General features: G+C 42.0%; 2 protein-coding genes across 2 annotated transcripts; both read right to left on the reverse strand.

Annotated features, from left to right (window-relative positions):
• Positions 1–9,189: 9,189 nt before the first annotated feature.
• LOC140933127 (uncharacterized) lies at positions 9,190–12,272 on the reverse strand. The gene is made up of 3 exons (XM_073382642.1): positions 11,846–12,272; positions 11,004–11,236; positions 9,190–10,803 (listed from the first exon to the last, which is right to left on the reverse strand). Exons 1-3 carry the CDS (start codon positions 12,147–12,149, stop codon positions 9,589–9,591), a joined length of 1,752 nt encoding a protein of 583 aa, XP_073238743.1. The 5' UTR covers positions 12,150–12,272; the 3' UTR covers positions 9,190–9,588.
• A 3,957-nt stretch (positions 12,273–16,229) lies between these two features.
• LOC140934472 (uncharacterized) lies at positions 16,230–22,128 on the reverse strand. The gene is made up of 2 exons (XM_073384090.1): positions 17,816–22,128; positions 16,230–17,694 (listed from the first exon to the last, which is right to left on the reverse strand). The coding sequence occupies exons 1-2, from the start codon at positions 22,126–22,128 to the stop codon at positions 16,230–16,232; spliced, it is 5,778 nt and encodes a 1,925-aa protein (XP_073240191.1).
• Positions 22,129–22,218: the final 90 nt, after the last annotated feature.

Raw genomic sequence — 22,218 nt, forward strand, 5'->3', positions numbered from 1 at the left:
TAAAATTGAGGACTAAAAAAGAGACTGCGAACCAACCCAGGATTGCGTGACAAGTTTTATATATATTGACAAGTTTTATATATCGTGAAAAGTTTTATATTTTTCAACAAGTTTTGTATATTTTGTAACAAGTTTTAATTGTGCACTATAACCTTAAGACTAAAATTAAGAAGTTTTATTCATAAAGCAAAATGTTTTATATATTTAATTTAAAGGTTTATATATGGTAAGAAGTATTTTTGATACAAACGGCATTCCATAAAGTTGCCCTGAAGTGATTTGTCGTGTTTGCAAGAATAGAGGTCACATCTCCTATACAAGAGGGATAGTTAGCCACAAAACTCACCCTTGCTTTATCCTACCACTTTTGCAGGAAACGGAAATGACTTTTCCTCTGACGCCACAGATGGACGCATGAGGAGTCTTGTGGGTTATGCGTCCTCCTTTTTTTCTTTTTTGGGCTCAGGCGACTTGCCAAGGAAAACTTGATCGGCTTTACAAAAGGCCGCCCAATAAAAATTCGCTTCACGGCCTCGGTAAATAACCACCACGAGCCACCTCCACTTCGGTGAATAATTGTTATATATTAATGATAGTTTTTATGTCCAGTTATCAAAGAGCGTTCGACTTGAAGCACTGTTCTTCTTTTTTAACACCCTCCCCTAGTAAGAACAGCAACTGTTTTTTTTTACCTACTTTCAAAGTTTTAAAGAACGAAATAATATTACGGGTGATTATATTTCTGACTGGTAGTTTATCTTTTATTAAGAGTTATTTTTTAAGTAGCGTAACTCCGGCCCCTTTTCCTCGCCATTTTCTTTTTAATTCAGCTGGGATAAAGTCGTCTCATCTAGAGAAAAAAATAGCGATATTAGCTTACCCAAAAAAGCCGAACGGCAAAGAAAGCAAAAAAAACGGCAAAAACGAATTAAAAAGCTTTTAAAATCACTAAAAGGTGTGAAAAATACAGATCAGTAGCACGCCGGAGCAGCAACACAGTGACTAGTTTGGAAAAAAGGATAACAAAAACTCTAAAGGCAGAAACATTTTTGGTTAAAACGAAAGGATGACAGACTCAAAAGTAGTCTACTAGGGTCAAAGATAAGCCTCGTTGGTGGATTCCCTTTGGATTCCCTCGCAAAAAGTGGATTCCCTTAATTAATAGGCAGATGGGTCTAGTCTATGACGTCACCCATTTTTATAACCTAGAGAAAAAAGTGCCTTCCTCCATACTAATTAACTGCCTAGTCACTGCCTTCCTCCATACTTATTAAGTGCCTAGTCAGTGTCTTCCTGCATACTAATTCGGTATAGGTTTACTAATGAGCGTCACTCTACTTCAATAGGAACAATAGGCTTGCCTAGACTTGCCCGGGCTCTTTAACCCTGATTGTAGAATCTATTCTATCTTCCAAATAAAAGCGCGCTCTCCGTTCAGCATATTACTCTTGCAATTGCTTTGCTAAGGAAACAAGTTCGTTTGCCTAACTAAAAATTCGGTTATAAACAAAACTCAGACGCAAAAAATGGAGCTCAAACTCTTTATTTAAATATTGCAAACAGTGCTCTCTCTATAAAATTACTTTATCATGATGTCTTGTTACACGCTCTGTTAACCAGTAGTAATTTGCACGGCAGGTACAAAACGCAGGTCACAGGTCACAGGTCACAGGTCACAGGTCAGGTCACAGGTCACAGGTCACAGGGCACAGGTTACAGGGCACAGGGCACAGGGCACAGGTCATAGGGCACAGAAAACGCAGTGAAAACAGTTAAGACACTCCATTAGGGTTTTTTGTTTTATTTCCGGTTACGCCACAATCAGGCATATGCTTGCCATCGACCATGCAAAGCCGTTTATTTTCGATAGCAAGCTTAAAAAGCTAAATGAAAACCTACCAAAGTATATCCCAGCAAAGATGAGGGAAATCTCCAAGAAGATCCTTGTGAGGCGAGCTCGGCTTCTTTGTAATCTGTTTCCTGTAGAATTAAAAAAAAAAGTAATGAAAACAGAAATGATCAAAGCCACATTGCATATCCTATACATCTTCTTTCATTCGCGTAATAAAATGGAACAAAGCTCGGTCCTGATGCATGGACTGCTAACAGCGATACCGAACAAGTACGTTAGGTTTTGAAGATTATAGTTATATAAAAAACTTTCAAATTATGCAAACGGTCTTGGTCTAAAAGGTGTCACTATTTCGTAACTACGGCTAGAATCATACCATGTTTCCATTGCTCAACTTAATGAAAACTTAAGTCTTAACCATCAATGTACGCAGCAACAAACCGAAATCGGCAATTCACGATTGCAGCACAGTCGATAGTTAGCGAAGTAGACGTGTGTTGATAATTCACTAAGTTATTTTTCAGTTCTTCAGTGGAACTGAGGCCAAAATAACTTGTCAGCAAGTGCTGTTTTCTTACCTCGAAACTCTGGTCTTCCGCCATGTTGCTTTCTGCACAGACGAGGCTATTTTCCGTTCCATTCTCCTCTCAGAGCCTCGTTCCAAGTCCGCTCGCGTGGAGCGAAGAAAAAGCCTCGTTTCGAGATCTCCAGAGAAGGAACTCCTCAAGTTCCAATACAATGTGTAACTTTAGCCATTTACTTGTTCAACCCTCATTTACTTGTTCAACCCTCAAGCCTCGTTTCGAGATCTCCAGAGAAGGAACTCCTCAAGTTCCAATACAATGTGTAACTTTAGCCATTTACTTGTTCAACCCTCAGTACAAAACCGGAAAGCATGGTCGATGGCAAGTATATGCCTGATTGTGGCGTAACCGGAAATAAAACAAAAAAGCCTAATGGAGTGTCTTAACTGTTTTTACTGCGTTTTCTGTGCCCTGTGACCTGTGCCCTGTGACCTGTGCCCTGTGCCCTGTGACCTGCGCCCTGTGACCTGCGCCCTGTGACCTGTGCCCTGACCTGTGACCTGTGACCTGCGTTTTGTACCTGCCGTAATTTGCATCTGACTCATGCCTCTTTTGTGTTCTCGCAAATTAAGCAATCATGCTTAAGTCCTCTAACAAAAAGATAAGGTACCGTTTCATACACAATTTTTAGGAGGTCTATTGAAAAATAAAATATTCCACGGCAAAGTGCATCGACAACCCTTTAATTAATTTGTTATTGGTCTATCGAGTATTCGTTTGGTTCTTTTCTAGGAAAGATCTTACGCTGAGATCGTCCTTGTGTAAATAAATCCATTTCGATTTTCCATTGCAATAGTGTCTTATTTTCACAGGCCAGTAATTTCCATACGAGTACGATGGAAGATACGGATCATAAAGATGTCTGGCAATGCGGTACATTTCCGTGATCCCAAAGTCTTTTGGTAGGGTTTGGCATCGGGGCGCTCCTTGCATATAATTTTGTACAACGGGATAGGCTGCTTCAGACCAGACTGTATCAAAAGGAAATGGCCGTGTCCTTTTTACAATTGGCAGAGAAGATTTGACTACAGGAGGCGATTTTACTGCTGATCTAGCTTCGCAGGCAATGTTTTCCTTGTAACTGGTCGTTTTGACGGTTTCGACCGATTTTGCGGAGCTGTTAATAGTCGGATATCGACGAGAAGAGACGAAAATGTTACTCAATACTTGCTTATCACTCGGCGTGTCTGGGCGATTGTCAACGAAGATATAACCAAACGCTCTTTCCGTTTCTTGAAAATAAGCTGACATGAATCGCGGGCGATTTTTGTCAAACATTCGTTCTGCAATGATACCGAGTTGTTTTCGATCGCTAGGACTTCGGAAAAGAGCCATGTACTGAGCATTCCGGCTGATGTCCGTGTTAAATTTTCCCTTTGGAAACATATTTTGTAGCAGCAGTATCACACTAGCATTTCTATGCCGGCCTTGGGTAAACAGAAGAGAAATGAGAGGACTATCTGTTGCTTGGGCCATAAGATCATCAAACACCAGTACATTGTTAAACTTTGGGTCAATTTCCCGAAGATCTTCTTTAAACTCTGGAAGGCCACGAAAAAACTGAAGTTCCTTTCCGATAGATGACTGCATCACTTTGTAGGTATCCTTTGTAGGTATTCGCCTCGGTTTCTTGCTCTCGTAAAGAATACGATCCGTTGTGAGAATTTTTTTAACGAAAAATGTTTTACCACACTGAGTGGGGCCTACCACGAGAAGTGAAAATTTATGTCGAAACATAAATTCTGGATATGCCTTGGTTTCCAGGGAAACATCGTCAGTGAATTTGGGCCTCTTGACTATACAATGCTGAGTTTTTTCCATTTCTTTGACAGCTGCAATAGTTCGTTTTCGTTCTCTACTTCTTTCCTTTTCTGTGTGCAATAATTGTGTAAAACGTCGGGACACTCCTTGTGTTATACCCAGACTTTTCTTAGATCCCGAAAATACTGCTGCTCTTAGCCATTGCTTTCTTTCGTGGCTTTTTAATCGATGCACTTGACGCAGGTGATCACTCAGAGAGAGTAACTCTGGCTTACCACATACCTGGCAATCTCTCTTGAATTTATACGGCATCTTTACCACACGAGAACCTCCAACATACTGAAGGAAATAAGTTATTTTCCTGTTTATATAGCTTCGCTAATCAAATTTGATGAGTCATCATTAGTTCTAATCCAATTCTTGTCAATCGTGGTGTAATATTAGGTCGATGTGGGGTCGATGTGGGGTCGATGTAGGGTCGATGTGGGGTCGATGTGGGGTCGATGTAGGGTCGATATGGGGTCGATGTGAGGTCGATGTAGGGTCGGTGTGGGGTCGATGTGGGGTCGATGTAGGGTCGATGTGTGGTCGATGAGGGGTCGATGTAAGATCGATTATTATTTATGAAGGAGAACGCTTAGTAGCCCCGCCTTCACCAATTTTCTATAAAAGAGGCGCGTTGCTCTCTGAAGTTTAGTCTCCTATCAGAACGCGTGCGTAAGAGAGTAACTCTGGCTTACCACATACCTGGCAATCTCTCTTGAATTTATACGGCATCTTTACCACACGAGAACCTCCAACATACTGAAGGAAATAAGTTATTTTCCTGTTTATATAGCTTCGCTAATCAAATTTGATGAGTCATCATTAGTTCTAATCCAATTCTTGTCAATCGTGGTGTAATATTAGGTCGATGTGGGGTCGATGTGGGGTCGATGTAGGGTCGATGTGGGGTCGATGTGGGGTCGATGTAGGGTCGATATGGGGTCGATGTGAGGTCGATGTAGGGTCGGTGTGGGGTCGATGTGGGGTCGATGTGGGGTCGATGTGGGGTCGATGAGAGGTCGATGTGGGGTCGATGTGGGGTCGATGTGGGGTCGATGTAGGGTCGATGTGTGGTCGATGAGGGGTCGATGTAAGATCGATTATTATTTATGAAGGAGAACGCTTAGTAGCCCCGCCTTCACCAATTTTCTATAAAAGAGGCGCGTTGCTCTCTGAAGTTTAGTCTCCTATCAGAACGCGTGCGGTTCAAACCAAAGATGACGAGCACAGGCTATACCTTATACCTTCAACAAGGTGCTGGAAATATGAAGACAGCGAAGAAAGCGATTTCTCCCAAGAAAGCGAAGTCTCTAGCCAAGGAACGGAGTCTTCCCAAGAAGAAGAAACGGAAAACTTAGAGCCTTGGTCACGCATTCTTGGTGAAGCCGAGAAACGCCATGAGACCCAGCTCAACGCATTGATCAATGAGTACGAAGGGGACGGAGATTCAGAAAATGTGGCCCGCGTGAAAGGCGAGAACGCTCTTCTTCCTGTTTACAGAAAAGAGCTAAGAAAAGTACTCTTAGGCAATCTACAGTGGATGCGTGCAATGAAAAAAGACCCCACCTTCAAAAAAGTGATGGAAACTCAAAAAGAGCTTAAAGACACAGAAGGATTTGATTGGTTGGAATCGACAGAACTAGCGATCGATAAGCGGAAATTCTTACTCAATCGATTGTACGAAAAGCAGCCCATTCCACAAGATGAAGACTAGACATTACTATGAATGTTACAGAATTTTTTATTTCCTGGATCTTTGTATTGTTGCACTTCAATAAAAACTGTAAACAACCAAACTTTAAGTGTGTTTTATTGATGACTTAATCCTAGAAAAGAACCAAACGAATGCTCGATAGACCAATAACAAATTAATTAAAGGGTTGTCGATGTACTTTGCAGTGGAATATTTTATTTTTCAATAGACCTCCTAACAGTTGTGTGTGAAACGGTACCTTATCTTTTTGTTAGAGGACTTAAGCATGATTGCTTAATTTGCGAGAACACAAAAGAGGGATGAGTCAGATGCAAATTACTACTGGTTAACAGAGCTTGTAACAAGACATTAAGATAAAGTAATTTTATAGAGAGAGCACTGTTTGCAATAGATTGAAATAAAGAGTTTGAGCTCCATTTTTTGCGTCTGAGTTTTGTTTATAACCGAATTTTTAGTTAGGCAAGCGAACTTGTTTCCCCGCTCCTTCTGAGAAACCGCTGGATTTTCGTCTAGCAGGCACAAGTTTTGCACCGGGTCGAGGCTTACCCTGTATTCCAACTCAGCAAAACATGTTAAGTATACGAAGCGATCGTGAGAAGCTGAAAAGTTTACTTGATTTATTATGGAAATTCCTGCTGCGCCCATGAGCGAATCATTAGAAGCGATCAAGAAGCTGAAAGTGGAAGAGCTAAAGAAAATTTTACGTGATCGGGGGCAGCCCGTAACCGGAAAGAAGGCGGATTTAGTGTTACGTTGTCAGGTACTTTTTGAAAGGCCAAAAACACCTACTAAAGTAGCGCCCGAGCAAGAAAATGCACCATTATTACTTGTTGCGTCTAGTTGTAGCACGAAAAATGCTGATATAACTTATGAGAGCCTTGTGGCCGAAGCGGCGGATTGCATATGGGCTACCGACTTACGAGGACTACCACCTTTCAATTTCGTGCAGTTGTACGATTATCTTGTCATCAAAACAGCAAAATACGATCACGCTTCAATTCGCACGTCAGGATACAAAAAATTGAAAGCTTTTCAATTCTTCAAAGAGGGGCACATCAGAAAGACACATATTGGTGCAAAAGGCGGACTTACCTTCGTTAAGGGAGAAGTATTGGCTTCCATGAAACAGAAGAAATACAAGCTCATGATCACAATGAGCCACCTTGGAGAAATCTTTAAGGCAGCCTGCCAGTGTCCAGCAGGGTAAGTGTCAAAATGCAAGGTTAACGAGGTTTAATAGTTAGGAGGAATGACTGGATAATATTCCGCAAAGGGTTTGAAGATAATGCCACACACATCTTAGAAGAGCAATAATAATGAGATTTGAAAAAGAGCCACATTTTCCTTTTTTTTTTCACTCTAATGTATTTAATCATGCCTTGTAAAAGAAAAACCCCAACATATTTCTTAAATACCAAGATGTTTCTGATGATTGACATTTTTAGGAGAGGAGTAAATGATCTAGGGCACTGTAATCATGTTGGTGGGATACTCTTTGCTATTGAAGATTTCTGTCGTCGGGGACTTAAAGAACATGAAGAGCCGGTTTCTTGTACCTCAAGACTCTGTAGCTGGAATGCTCCCAGGAATGTGCAAGTGGACCCTAAACCAGTAGATAATATAGTCATTACAAAATATCGGTTTGGTAAGGTAACTGATAAATGCGCCAAAGTCAGTAAGTTTGACCCCAGGGCACCAGCAGACAGGGGAGTAAACCAGGAGGCACTAAGTCAACTTTCAGCTGAACTAAGTAACTGCTTACAAAGCAGCTGCTATTTTTTGTTTCATGATGTTTCTCCTCAGCCAACTGCTGATGAAAATGTTGAAATCGACTGCATTTGCGAAACAGTTCCTGAAAATGCCCCTGATATTGTTACTGACAACGAAATAACAGATTTACCATTCAATGATGATTATGATATATCATCCTCTCATTTCCAAAGCATGATGGATTGCTTTGCAGATACGCAGAGTATTTCAAATGTGGACATTGAAACAGTTGAACGATTGACAAGGGGCCAAAGTAACAATGAAGTTTGGAGGCAACTCAAACGTGACAAGTTAACAGCCTCTAACTTTTATAATGCAGCTGTAAGGCGGAAAGAACCTGATAAACTTCTTAGAAACATAATGTACATCTCTGAAAAGAAGAAAAGTATAGCATCCTTACAGTATGGCCAGGTACACGAATGTGATGCTGTTACAAGTTATGTTGCTGCAAAAGCTGCCGAGGGGAATACTTTGTTGCGGGTAGAGGAAGTTGGAACAATGTGATCAAAGGAAAGACCAGGTTATGGTGCAAGTTTGGACAGAAAAGTGTATGATCCGAAGGCCTCTGGCATGAAAGATGGAGGCCTGGAAGTCAAATGCCCATACTGTAAGAGGGGAATAACAGTTGAACAAGCATGTAAAGATCCAAACTTTTGCTTGTATATCGATGATGATGGGGTTCCTAGGCTTAAGTTTGGACATAAATATTACTACCAAGTCCAGGGTCAAATGTATGTCTGCAATTTAGAATGGGTAGATTTTGTTGTGTGGTTCGGAGGTAATAATGTTTTTATTGAACGTATTTATTTTAACAAGGATTGGTGGTACCAAACAGTACTCCCCAGGATAGATTTTTTCTATAAACGAGCTTTCCTTCCTGAAATGTTCACCAGGAGAATTGAGCGAGGTGTCAAACTATATAACCATGGGGGTTGGAAAAGCTTCAAAACAGTGAAGAGGAAGTAACAAAAATATTTACTGAAATCAGTTGTTGTCACGAACATCCATAAAGGTTGAACATCTATTCACTTTGAGATAAACTCTAATGATAGATGTAAAATTCCTTCTCACAGTACCAGTACAAACAGATCATGAGAATGAAGGAACAGAAATATGTTTAGATAATTATAACAAGTAAGGAGGACAGTGTTGTTGACTTTGCAGCTTAAGGGATTCAAGTGTCTGAATGCAATTTTTTTTATACAAATCCTTGATATTGTTATGAGTTGACATTTATTATATTTTTCTCAAGTGCAGTTTGTTTGAAACATTACAATATTATACCTTAAACAATAAATAAAAGTTATTACTGTTGCTATTACTGGACTACATATAAAACTGTTTATGTTATGTAATTTATACTTACTATCTGTAGTTTCAGGTAACCTTTGATTCAGCACAATAAGCACACATCAAGGTATTAATAGTGATACTGCACCTTTCAGTAACAAGGCCTTATGTGCCACAAGGCACCAAGAGGATTGAATGACTCACTGACTGACTAACTAACCTTTCAGTAACACACAACACAAGCTACAAGTGCATATAATTTTGTTTCTATTTATCATGATAGAAGTCAATTAAAAATAAAATCAAGAATCAAAAACATATTATTTATTGAAATTATTACAAATTTCACAAGCATATTGCATGGCTTAGAAAGACTGTTGAGGTGAACTTCTGTTTCCTGAGATGCCTTCTTAGATGACTGATGATAAGATAAAATGCAGCTGTTCATTATAGCTATAGAAAGTACTATAGCTATACTATCTTACTACTATACTATACTAATGATAGCTGCATGTTATTGAAAGGTACAGTAAAAAAGTTGCAAATACCTAAGCCTACCCTTTTCATGAGCTTTATGCAGGGGGGAGAAGAGGAGGCAGAAAATTGGTCAGGTAAGCACAGACCGAAAATATTTGGTCTGCAATATGGGCCAGGGTCAAAGGTAGTGTGCCATCAAGTATGTGGTAGTTCTTGATTCTCCCTATTGCCCGCTCAACATGAATTCGGACAGAGGCAATATGAATGGTCTCAGTTACTTCTTCAGCTGTTAGCTGAGCCCTGGAACCTTTGAATGGAGGTCTATTAAGGCCAACACCTGGTGGTAAAATACTCGTGATTTCAAAACCACGATCAGCCATGACATTATCCCCAGGCTTAAGATATTGTAGAAACCCAGACTTCTCTGTTATGAACCTATCTGAAACCCTACCACCCCACAACTTTGAAACAAAAATTACTTGACCATTTGGGGAAATTCCAACTAATACTTTGAATGTATTATGATGTTTGTAGTTGGACCAGGTCTGTGACTGGGCCAACATTGAGGATGGCACCTCCACAAAAACCTCTGAGCAGTCAATAATAGCATGAGTAGTAGGGTACAGGGCAAATTGCCGTGGCATGTTTCTCCGCACTGCTTCCTGGGAAGGGAAAGGAAATAATTGGTGCAACTCAAGATACAAGAAATTAATCCATGTACAAAATATCTTACTAAAGCTTGCTACAGAAATTCCAAATCTGTCAGCTATATCTCTAACAAAAAGACCTACTTTTAACCTGACAAGGACAATAAACAGTTCAGTTAAAGAACTTAATTGTCTCTTGGGGCCTGGCTTCTTTTTCCCTTCCCCCTGGTATGGTCTAGAGTCTGGAACATTTTTTGGACCCCAGTATTGCAGCTTGGCCACTTTTGGTTGAAGGTAATTATGGAAAGCTACTAAGGCCTTGTAATTGGGAAACCCTGTGTAGAATTGAATAGCAGAATTGTCATCTTTGAATTTTTCAAGAGTAAATTGCCTTTGTTTGTACTCATCAATTTCTTTTTGCAGCTGCCCAACTTTTTTCTGAAGATTAACTAAAATTTCCTCCTTTACTTCAAGCTGCTCATGTATAGACTGTGTCAATTTGTTTATGTCAGTGATATCTCCAAAGCTAAAGGCATAAGTATGGTCACCAACTCCAGAGGTAAATGAAAAACATGTCTGTGTGGACTTATCTTCAGTGTGTTTTGTAAACACCACCTCACTCCCTATTTCGCCTTCTTCAGTGCTACTGTTTGAACAGGTAAACTAAATGTATAAAAAAAGGACATATATTAAGGAACAAAAAAGGCACAAACTTCATGTGGCAACAAGAGGAATATATCTCAAAGAAGGAAGGACCCCTGCCACTCAAACATAAATGTCAAACCTCATGGGACTTCAAAGAGAATGTCACCCAAGACTTTGGGATGTAATACAGATTCACAGTGAGCAAATTCTATTTATACCTCAACTTCTCCCAAAGGACATATGGTTTCAAAGTCTGCATCTTTATCCATACATGACATCTCTGCTTTCTCTTCTGCACCTGAGGGGCACGAACTTGGTTTGAAGTTTACATCTTTCTCTGCTCTCTCCTCTGTTGTTGAACTGGTACATTTATATGTTGATCGATCCTTTGGTGGTTTCCGTGCTGGCAGAGGTGAAACTGACAACCAGTGAAATATTGATGGTTCCACTCCTAAATTTGGAATGTGAATTTTATGCATTGATGCAATAGAAGATTCTGATAAACCTTCATTTGAAGGCGAAGTCTCTCCGACATGTGTGTGTGTGTGTGTGAGAGAGAGATCTACAGTCCTCCACAGAACTGTATATTTTTTTTTCTTTTCATGTTTCTTTAGTTGAAACAAAAAAAAAATTAATGTATATACCTGGTCTTCTTCATGCTTGCCATGAGACAAACACAAAAAATGAAATTTTATGTTTTGTAAAGAAAGCTCATCGAATGAAATATAAACAAAACAAAATCCAATAAAATAAAACTTACAATTAATTCCAGAAGCAGACACAGTAAGAAAAGGTTTTCAGAATAAACACCATGTATATGTAGCTTATATTTACTACTGGGTCTAGAAAAAACAAACAAAAACACAAACACCAAAATAAAGTAACAATGAACTGTTTTATTTCTTTCACGTCAGACGACAAAGGAATATCATCGTTTATACAATTCTACAGTCCCAGTTTAGGAGATCTGCATAAAAATTACATGCCAATTCAATAGTGATTTAAGCTTATTTAGTGCCATGAAATCTTCAATACATAAACTCCAAAACACGTATCATACCTTTTCTCAGTCTGCACCTCACTCCCCCAACACCTTTTATTATGTCGTGTTTCCGAAAATGCTTCTCGCATATTACTGTATTCCCGCATACGCGGAAACCGTCTCGTCGATCTTGGCGTTTTATTAAGTTACACCAACGTGCTTTGGCTGGATTCTTAGTCGGGAATTTAAAAAAGTGCAACCCCGATCTACTCCCATCACTATTATATTCAAAGCTGCTGCACTCAGCTGCAGCACACTCTTTCCCCCTTCTTCTTCGGTTTCCTTCCTGTTTTCTTTTTTTTCTGTCCTTTTTCTGGTCCATTTTGAGGAAAAGAAAGCGAAGAGCGAAAGCGTGTACAGGGTTAGCCTCGACCCGGTGCAAAACTTGTGCCTGCTAGACGAAAATCCAGCGGTTTCTCAGAAGGAGCGGGGAATTCGAAACTGGACTATTGCAAGAGTAATATGCTGAACGGAGAGCGCGCTTTTATTTGGAAGATAGAATAGATTCTACAATCAGGGTTAAAAGAGCCCGGGCAAGTCTAGGCAAGCCTATTGTTCCTATTGAAGTAGAGTAAGGCCCGGTTCAGACGCCGCTCCACTCATGTGCCGAACCTAACTGATGAATTAAGTACGGCAAAAGAGCGGCGTCTGAATCAATTTGGTACGGCAGTTTTAGTTTGGTGCGGCAAAAGCGTTAAGTTCGACAGAGTCTGTCGAACTTTTGTCGAACTTAACTTAGGTTCGACACACGGTACCCCGTCTGAATCAGATGTCGCGCCAGTGTCGCTCCAAAGTCGAACTCATTCAGTTAGGTTCGGCACATGAAAAGTACGGCGTCTGAACCAGGCCTAACGCTCATTAGTAAACCTATACCGAATTAGTATGCAGGAAGACACTGACTAGGCACTTAATTAGTATGGAGGAAGGCAGTGACTAGGCAGTTAATTAGTATGGAGGAAGGCACTTTTTTCTCTAGGTTATAACAATGGGTGACGTCATAGACTAGACCATCTGCCTATTAATTAAGGGAATCCACTTTTTGCGAGGGAATCCAAAGGGAATCCACCAACGAGGCTTATCTTTGACCCTAGTAGACTACTCTCAAACAATTAAAGTCTTAATTTACGCAAAACCCTGAAAATACAGGCTAAATTGTGACCAGACCGAAACCCGACAAAGGGATGCAATCAGCAAAGAACTAATGAAATAAATTAAACTCAACAGTAGTCAGCAAGGATATTTAAAGAAAACCAAAGGATGGAGGCTTATTGTTGAGTAGCAATATTTTCAAGCAAGCTAAAACCCGACCCAAAGTCCTAGCAATGGATGAGTGTAATATAATTTCAGCCAAACAACAATTAAGATAAATGTAGAAAAATATGCACAAGATTTTCGCTGAACAAAGAACATTGATTAAATGTTACTGGAACGTAACAAAAACCAGAACAATAGAAAGCCTTTGCAATTAACGCTAATGTGTTAAAGGTTTTTATTTTTCTTTTCAGATGCTTCATTTAACCCCTCAAATTTAACGCTTTTTGCTGCAGAGAATTTTAATCAGTTCGTTCCTGCAAGCCAATTATGTTCTTTTTAACGGGCCCGGACGAACAGTCGTGTGTTGCCTTTGCATTTATACCTCTCAGTATCTTATAGAAAATTTTACCGCAAGGTGTTTACTTTCTTTGAGGACAGACATGGGAAAGCGAATAATAACCTTTTTCGATACTAATAAGAATTACTTTTTAACCTACGCAAACTGTGCGGTACTTGTTCTGGTCTTGTGCAGTGCATTCACTGAGAACGTGCAATAGACTTAACAAACTACAAATTATAGCGGAACTCCATAGCCAAGGAAATGTGGTAATCTAACCATCCGAGAAAATTTGGCAATCACGTGACCGTACACCGAGCGAGCGAGCGACCGTCCGTCTGCACCACAGGCATACCAATGTAAAATAACTCAATCAACAGGTACGGCAACCCAAATGCAACTCAAGGTTTTATTTGGAAGGAAATCACATGGCCACCCTTTTTCGGCGTTATTTCTTATGTTTACGCTAACGTGGATAACAGAGAAAGAGCTAGAGCGAGTTATTGAAAACAAAAAGAAGACGAATTTCGAATGGAGAAAAACATGGGAATACAAAGCGGCGTTGAGAAAATGAGAAATGCTAGCGGCCAGCAAGGTGAAAATGAGCGGCGGTGGAAAATAAAAGGGAACATGAACACAGGAAACAAAATATTGGGTAAGCACATACGACAATTCCTCCATGAAAAGAATGTGTAACTAGGAAGTTTGGCGTTTTAGACCCTGTTTACATGGAGTGGGGGACCCCGGTCTAGTGGGGTAGGTTTCTTTTGTTTTGTGTCCGCCAGAGCGTAAAAACAAAAGAAACTAACCCCACTAGACCGGGGTCCCCCACTCCATGTAAACAGGCCCTTAGTCGTACAAAACAGCGTTGTAGTCGTGCAAAACAACGGCAAGTGAAAGACAAGAAAGCGTGCTGCACGTGCAAATTTGCTTTTTGCTAATTATTAGAAGACAAAGTGTCCTGCACGTGCAATTGGTTTTTTTGCTAATTAGATCTATTAGTCTTGAAGCCATTTTCATTGTCGTCTCTGTTTAGCATTACACGATTTAAATTTGTTTGTTCATAAGTATTATTAACCAGAGCGTCGCTTTTAGCCCTGGCTAAATCTATGTACTAAACGTTACAACAACTTTAAAAGACAAATTCAGGCTCGAAAAGGCGACGAGTCTGTGGTTAGAAGAAAGTCTTTCATATGTTACATAAGCTGACTTTTTCAGCGATAATAGAAAGTGTAAACAAAGGAATAAACTTCATTCAAGAATTCAAGCGGTTTTCAGAGCACGAGTTATGGAAAAAGAGTAAGCAAAGGGCAGTTTATGTAAACTGAAAAATTATGGTTATTCATATGGTAACGATTTGAAAAAAAAGAAGAAAATTTGTCATGCATCGGCTTTCTGAGGGTTCACCATGCTGCTTTCCTAAATAAAAGTCCTAAGCGGAAAAATAGCTAGCTTGTTAGTTCTAGAACATTATCATAATCAAAGAAAAAATTAGTAAGAAATTATGAAGGGTAATTTTCTCAGCGATTGAACGCTAAATCTCCTTGTAACCGGATCTTATGATCCATATTACAACATTAACTGTTCTTGCCTTCGAAGAGAAAAATAGAAGAATAAAATTTGAAGCATTGCCAGGCGGACTGAGTACAGAAGTGAATCATCAAAAAGGAACAATTTGAAACACTTAAAAAGCGAGGGTTTAATGAGGGTTTACCATGCTGCTTTAATAATAAAAATCCTAAGCGGAAAAATAGCTAGTTTGTTAGTTCTACAACATTACCATAATCAAACAAAAATTAGTAAGAAATTATGAAGGGAAATTTTCTCAGCGATTGAACGCTAAATCTCCTTGTAACCGAATCTTATGGTCTATATTACAATATTACCTGTTCTTGCCCTCGAAGAGAAAAATAGAAGAATAAAAATTTGAAGCATTGCCAGGCGGACTGAGTACAGAAGTGAATCATCAAAGAGGAACAATTTGAAACACTTGAAAAGCGTTGCTGAAGCATTAAAACTTTAATTGCTTCAAGCTACTTTAGGTACCTCAAAAATAAAATCACCGAACTGTTCCACTTTCAAAACGTATCTAATCGTATCTGAGTTTTGGTGGCCGCTATCAAAACTGGAAAACTAATTTTTTCATCGACATTTATTATTCATGGTTACATTCGTAGTAAATTTCCAAACTCTCACACTCAGGATAAAAACTAACACAAAACAAACCACTCGTTGTCCACGTCGAAATAGGCGCTCATGGAATCCTGGTGTAGCCAACGCACCAGCAATAATATAAGTCGCAAAAGAGTTTTAATTCAAATGGAACAACTCGAACTCTTAACCTTATTTACATGATGTTGCCAGTGGTTTCTAGGATAAAGTAACAAACATAATACATTAAGAGCGGAACGACTAATTACAACAATGGAAATAACGTAGGAAATACAGGTAACATAGGAAATACGAGATAAACGAAGACAGAGGACATTACCTGACGATTTGGGAATACGGCGAACGAAGTAAGATAAAGAACGTAACGTAGTTGTAACAGCTAGCGAACTCGAGCAAGATACTTTACGATTTGCATAACCCGCGCGAAAGTCGAATTACTTATACGTAAACATGCGGACTGGGACTAGGCGGGGGATTGGTTACTACACCGGCCCCGAATTAGCTACTAGGTAATTCCAGCAACAAAATAACCAATTCCTAGACTACGAAGAACATACCGAAATGTGACGAAAATTAACTTAATTTAGATTACACAGTTCGCAATGTAGCAGACTTAGCAATAGAACTTGTCTGAGTTCATTAGTTCTGGACTCCTTCAAGGAGGCACAGCTTCCTGATGTCACGCCTGTAGACAGATGTGGCCGTTTTCACTCTAACGCTACGTACATGACCATGGCTGTCTGGAAATACCTCTTCAATCAAGCCCATTGGCCAGCGACCTCTAGGCGTCTTCTCGTCGACAACAAGAACCAAGTCACCGACAGCGAAGTTTCGACGAGGGACGCTCCATTTCTGCCTTGTTTGGAGTGCAGGTAAATAATCTTTCATCCATCTCTTCCAAAATGAATCTGCCAGGCATTGTGCTTGGCCCCAGCGCTTGCTATACTTGTCGTGACCTTTAAAGACATCCGGCGGGAGGCAAGAATTGGATCTCAGGAGCAGTAGTTTGCTCGGCGTCAGCGGCTCAGGATCATCTGGGTGGTAACTAAGGGGAGTCAAAGGCCTGTCATTGAGAATCCTTTCCACCTCACAAAGAAGGGTTGACAATGTTTCGTCGTTCACCAGCTGTTCCTTTAACAGGGCACCCAAAATCTTCCGTATGGAGCGAATCATTCGTTCCCAAATTCCACCTTGATGACTGGCCTCAGGGGGGTTAAAAGACCACTGAACGTCGTTCGACCTTAGACTGATGTAGATTTTGGCTTGGTCCAGTCGCTCCAGTGCTTCTCTCAGCTCTCGCTCGGCGCCCGTGAAATTGGTGCCGTTGTCGCTGTGTATTTCCTTGGGCTTCCCTCTGCGACTAACAAAACGCTGATATGCACAGATAAAGGAGTCTGCTTCCAATGTGTGCGCGACTTCAATGTGCACCGCCCTCATGGTAAGGCATGTAAACAAACATCCGTAACGTTTCACTTGACTGCGTCCTTGCTTGACAAAGAGGGGACCGAAATAGTCCACACCCACATGGGTAAATGGTGGATCTGTCGGAGCGACTCGAGCTGACGGGAGTGGGGCCATAATCTGTTCACCAGGACGAGCATTTTGCTTACGACAGTTCATGCAACTCGCCAAAACCCTGCGCACTGCTGAGAGGCCACGTACAATCCAGAATCTCTCTCGGATGAAGGCCAGAACTTGAGAAGGACCACAGTGCCCTTGTTGGCGATGACAATTCTGGATGATCAAATTTGTCACGTGATGTTTACTGGGAAGAATAACCGGGTGCTTCGTTTGGAATGAAACAGGAGCATTCTCGAGGCGACCTCCTACTCTTAATATTCCCTCGGCAACAAAAGGGTTCAAGTTGCGTATTGGACTAGATTGTGGAACGCGCTTCTTCTGGTTCTCCGACGCTTCTTGGCCTACCGCAGCTAGCTCCGCTGGAAACGAATTATGCTGAACAGCTTTAATGATCACACTCTCTGCAGCAGCAACAACTTCCCTGACAGTCAAGGGCCCCTTGGGAATGCTGTCTGGATCCTTGTTAAGGAGGCCAACCAAATACTTCTCGAAACGTACCAACCAGGCTATGGCCTTTCGAAGACTGTCCCAGGATGAATAGCGGGACAACAGCGGTTCCAACTTTTTACTGCTGACGATCACGTTTGTTCGACCAGGGCATTTTCTGCATTCACTGTCATCTTGAGGCAATTCCGGCAACTGACTTTGGGCCATGAAGCCACAGCTCCAACGTGTGAAGTTCAGAACCTTTCGCCCCTCTGGACGCGATGTCGGCAGGGTTAGCACAGGTGTCAACGTGTCGCCACTGGCGTGGTGTGGATTCATCGTGTATCATCGCGACTCTGTTTTCAACAAACGTGTGAAATCTTCTTGATTCGTTGCGAATGTACTGCAAGACTACGGTAGAGTCCGTCCAGTAGATCGTGTCGTGTATGGGATACTCTAATTCGTTCCGAACCAGGCAGTTCAACTTCACAGCGACCACTGCAGCTGCTAACTCAAGACGTGGTATGGACACTACCTTCAGGGGAGTGACGAGAGACTTGCCAAGAACAAAAGAACAGTGCGGAGCACCCTTGTCGTCGACGATTCGGAGGTACGATACCGCTCCATAACCAATTTCAGAAGCGTTGACGACTGCACCGAATCCTGGTGGCTTGAAACACCTGGGAACTGATATTGTTCTCAAACATGCAAGTTCCTTCAGCCATTCTTGCCATACAGTGGAATCTGCTTGGGAAATCTCTTCGTCCCAGCCATACTTCTGCTTACATAGGCTCTGCAACAGACTCTTGGCTGGCAGAATGATGGGCGCGACGAACCCGAGAGGGTCGTACATGGAGCTTACAACAGACAAGATTCCTCTGCGTGTGAGGGCCTTTCCTTCATCCATGATGCGAAAGTTGAAGTCGTCTGTTTCCATGGCCCACTGCACTCCCAATGTGCGTTCTACAGGGAGATCTTCCAAATCCAAGTTTACTACTGAGGGCGCTCTCTCTGTTACTGGAACGGTGGCGATTACGTTCCTGTCATTACTAATCCATTTGGTAAGCCGAAACCCTCCTCTTGACAGCAATTCTCGTAACTGGCCAGACAAACGTGCCGCCTTGTCAGTCGTAGGGACAGACTTCAGACAGTCGTCTACATAGAAGTTCCGGTCAACAGTGGTAATGGTTTCCACATCAAAGTCGCCCTGATTATCCGAGGCTGTTTTCTTTAGACAAAAACTTGCGCAACTTGGAGACGACGTGGCTCCGAACAAGTGCACTAACATCTGGTAATCAACTGGCTCTTTGGAGAGATCATCATTGGGCCACCACAGGAACCGTAACGCATTACAGTCATCGGGAGCTACCCGCACCTGATGGAACATGCCTTCCACATCCGCAACCATGGCAACGGGTTCTTGGGGAAAACGTATGATAACGCCCAAAAGTCCATTCGTTAGGTCTGGACCTTGAAGAAGCTGATCATTCAGGGAGGTGCCTTTAAACTTGGCCGCGCAGTCAAACACGACTCTCGCTTTCCCTGATTTCTGAGGATGGAAAACTGGATGGTGGGGTAAGTACCAGACTGGTGAATCCTTCACATTTTCCTGTTCGCTACAGGGAACTCGTCTTGCGTAGCCGCTGGATACATAACCTTTAATAGTGTCTCTGTACTTCTCGAAGAGGTGAGGGTCGCGCTGGAATCTTTTCTTTAAGTAGCGCAATCTTCCGAACGCAAATTCACGATTATTCGGGAGGTTTACTGACTTGTGCCTCCATGGCAACCCCAACTGATAGTGGCCATTCACGAGCTTCACGGAAGTTTCCATTTGCGACAGTGCTCTTTGATCTTCAGCTGACATTGCAGCCTTTGAGGAGATCATAGGCTCGTTAAAGTCACTCCTAAACATGCTCTCCATTTGCCGATGACGCGTTTCGTCGTCATGGCGAACAAAGTTCACACTGAAACAATCTCTATCACACGAATTCAGTGGTCCCATCAGGGTCCAACCGAGTGGGGTACACACAGCATAAGGTTGACCACGCCTGCCACGCCTCTGATCGCATACCCAATGAGCTTCAGGAACATCGCTACCAATAAGCACAGACACTTTATCAGATTGCGCTCTCGGAAAGTCTATTCCTTTCAGATGAGGCCACTTAGCAGTATCTTCCTTAGTAGGTGGACTACCTTGAGGTAAACACAACGTATCCACTGTCCAAACTCTATCTAACACGACTTCTTCTTTCATTTGTAATCCTCGAACAGACAAAGACAACTCGAATCCCTTTCGAGTGTCAGATGCACCATTAACGGTCGCTAGTGAGAATTCCTTAGGACGGCCAACTACTTGAAGTTTCTCCATTAGACTCACATCACATAACGTAACGTCCGAACCAGGATCCAGTAGCGCGTTTGCCACAATTGTGTTGCGCTGACCCATTCCTTTCACGACAACCGGAACGATTCTTAAACAAACAGTCTTCTTGCCAGAGTCTGTAGCACCACACCGACCAGCATCCCCGGCCCCGCTGATGGCGCCCGTTCCAGTCTCCCCGGTTCCACTGATGATACTCGCTCCAGTCTCTTCCGAGGTGACTGCAGCATGGTTAGGAGGGGTGCTATTATTGTTGCTCTTCTTCTTAACGTGCAACATAGTGTGGTGTTTCCATCCACATCCATTCACTTGACACATCATTTTACTTCTGCAATCTGTGGCCATGTGACCGCTTCCAAAACAGTTGTCGCATAGTCTTGCTTGTCGAACGAAGCTTTTTCTTTCTTCTGGGCTCTTTGCTTTCATGAGCTCGCATTTCCACAGTCTATGTTGACCAGAACACAAAGGACAAGTTACGATAGGAGGTGTGTTTACTTGAGGAAGGTCTTCGGACTGCGTCGCGAAGGTGTTTCCCTTCGAGGACGGTGACTTTATTTTGGGCGGTGGCTTACAGCTCCGTTCTTTGTCTGGTGTCGATCCAACTATTCGTCCGTACATAGTGTTTGCCAGCAAAGCTTTCTCTTCAACAAAACCAGCTAAATCCATGAAGGTAGGTTCCGTTCCAGCTAAGGTTAATGAACCGGCTCTGTCCGCCCATTTAGACTGCAGATGAACAGGGAGACGCTTCACCGCCTTAACGAGATTGTCCGAGCTGTTAACATCTGCCTCGTAGCCCATTTGTACGAGAGTCAGCGCACAATTCTGCATTTCAAAGGACAGGTCTAATAAACCAGTGGAGTCAGTATTCTTGATCTGCGGACCTTCCACAATCTTCGTGATGTGCGCGTGCGCATTGATGTGTTTCTGTCCAAATCTATGGTACAGGATTTCTTGAGCTTTCCTGTAGCCTTGCTCTGGATCGGACATTATGGCACAGTTTTTAATGGCTTCCCTAGCCTTCCCAGTACAGTGTTGAATAAGGTAAGTTAGCCTCGTCTCGGGGTCCGGTACCCTCTTAGCGATGTTGACCTCGAAGTTATTTATGAACAACCAGTAGTTAAGCGGGTTACCATCAAACCTCAAAAGCTCACTTTTCGGCATTTCAAATCCATGTCGAATTGTGTACGCCATAAGTTGCAAAGCTTCTTGTTGCTGTGTTAATATTTCTTGCAACTGTTGGGAACCAGTGGGGTCTCCAGCGCCGATAGTGTTCTGCGGAGGTCCTAGGTCCCAAGGTTGAGCACCTGGATTCAGCACTGATTTAGAATAATTTCTCCCAACTTGCTTGAAGTCGCCACTCTTAAAGTTCGGTCCAACCTGAAGGTCTTTCACAGGAGGTAAGGAATCGCGTGTTTCGTCTTTGTAAACCGGTTTCAACTCTGCCTCGGTACCACGTTTTGAATATTCCGAAGTTTCATAAAGCTCATCAACAGCCTTAGCTTTCTCTATTTCCCCTTCTGTGGTCAATAAAGCAATCCGGCGTTTCAATTCATCTTCTTGAATTTTCATCTCGGCTATTTGACGTTCCATTTGACGTTCCATCTCCCGGCGCTTTAACAGATTCTTCAACTCAACTTCACGACGAAGAAGCTCGGCTTTAGCCTTTTTTGATCGATCACTTGCACGTGAGCTGGACTTGGAGCTCTTCGAATTTCTGCTACTTGAGGTGACAACTGAACGTGTGACAATCTGTGATTCGGCAGTATCACCATAATCTTGGCGAGGAACCACTGAAGTGTTATCCACGGTACGTTGAACGGATCGCGACCATTCTTCAAAACGCTCGTCGAATTCTTTTTTTCCTGTCATTATGCTGTGACAAGCATTAAGCGCATCTAATTTGACTTCGCGGTCGATGGCGAATTGATAATATTCATCGTAGGCTTGAAAACATCTCGCAAACGCGATATCAACATCTTTCTTCTTCTTACAAGCCACATGATAATTATCCGCGTTTTGCATTAATAACTCGACGCCTTTGTACAACCTGTTTAAATAGCCAAGGTGACCAGCTCGACTTCTCTTCAGGGACAGCATTCTTTCACGCCTTACGGCGTCCCCTCGTCCGTTCGACGAATTTTCCATTGACATAATTCCACTATCGTCAGAAACTGTAGCCAACGCACCAGCAATAATATAAGTCGCAAAAGAGTTTTAATTCAAATGGAACAACTCGAACTC

The sequence above is a fragment of the Porites lutea genome, chromosome 4 (genome assembly GCF_958299795.1).
Source record: "Porites lutea chromosome 4, jaPorLute2.1, whole genome shotgun sequence".
NCBI classification, from domain to species: Eukaryota; Metazoa; Cnidaria; class Anthozoa; order Scleractinia; family Poritidae; genus Porites; species Porites lutea.

Coding starts and splice junctions, on each gene's coding strand:
- LOC140934472 (XM_073384090.1), bottom strand. CDS start 22,128: ATGTCAATGGAAAATTCGTCGAACGGACGAGGGGACGCCGTAAGGCGT. Junction 17,695..17,815: donor CTGTGGCTTCATGGCCCAAA/GTCAGTTGCCGG, acceptor ATCCTGGGACAG/TCTTCGAAAGGCCATAGCCT.
- LOC140933127 (XM_073382642.1), bottom strand. CDS start 12,149: ATGGACCAGAAAAAGGACAGAAAAAAAAGAAAACAGGAAGGAAACCGA. Junction 11,237..11,845: donor GAGGTGCAGACTGAGAAAAG/GTATGATACGTG, acceptor TTCCAAATTTAG/GAGTGGAACCATCAATATTT. Junction 10,804..11,003: donor GTCCTTTGGGAGAAGTTGAG/GTATAAATAGAA, acceptor TTATACATTTAG/TTTACCTGTTCAAACAGTAG.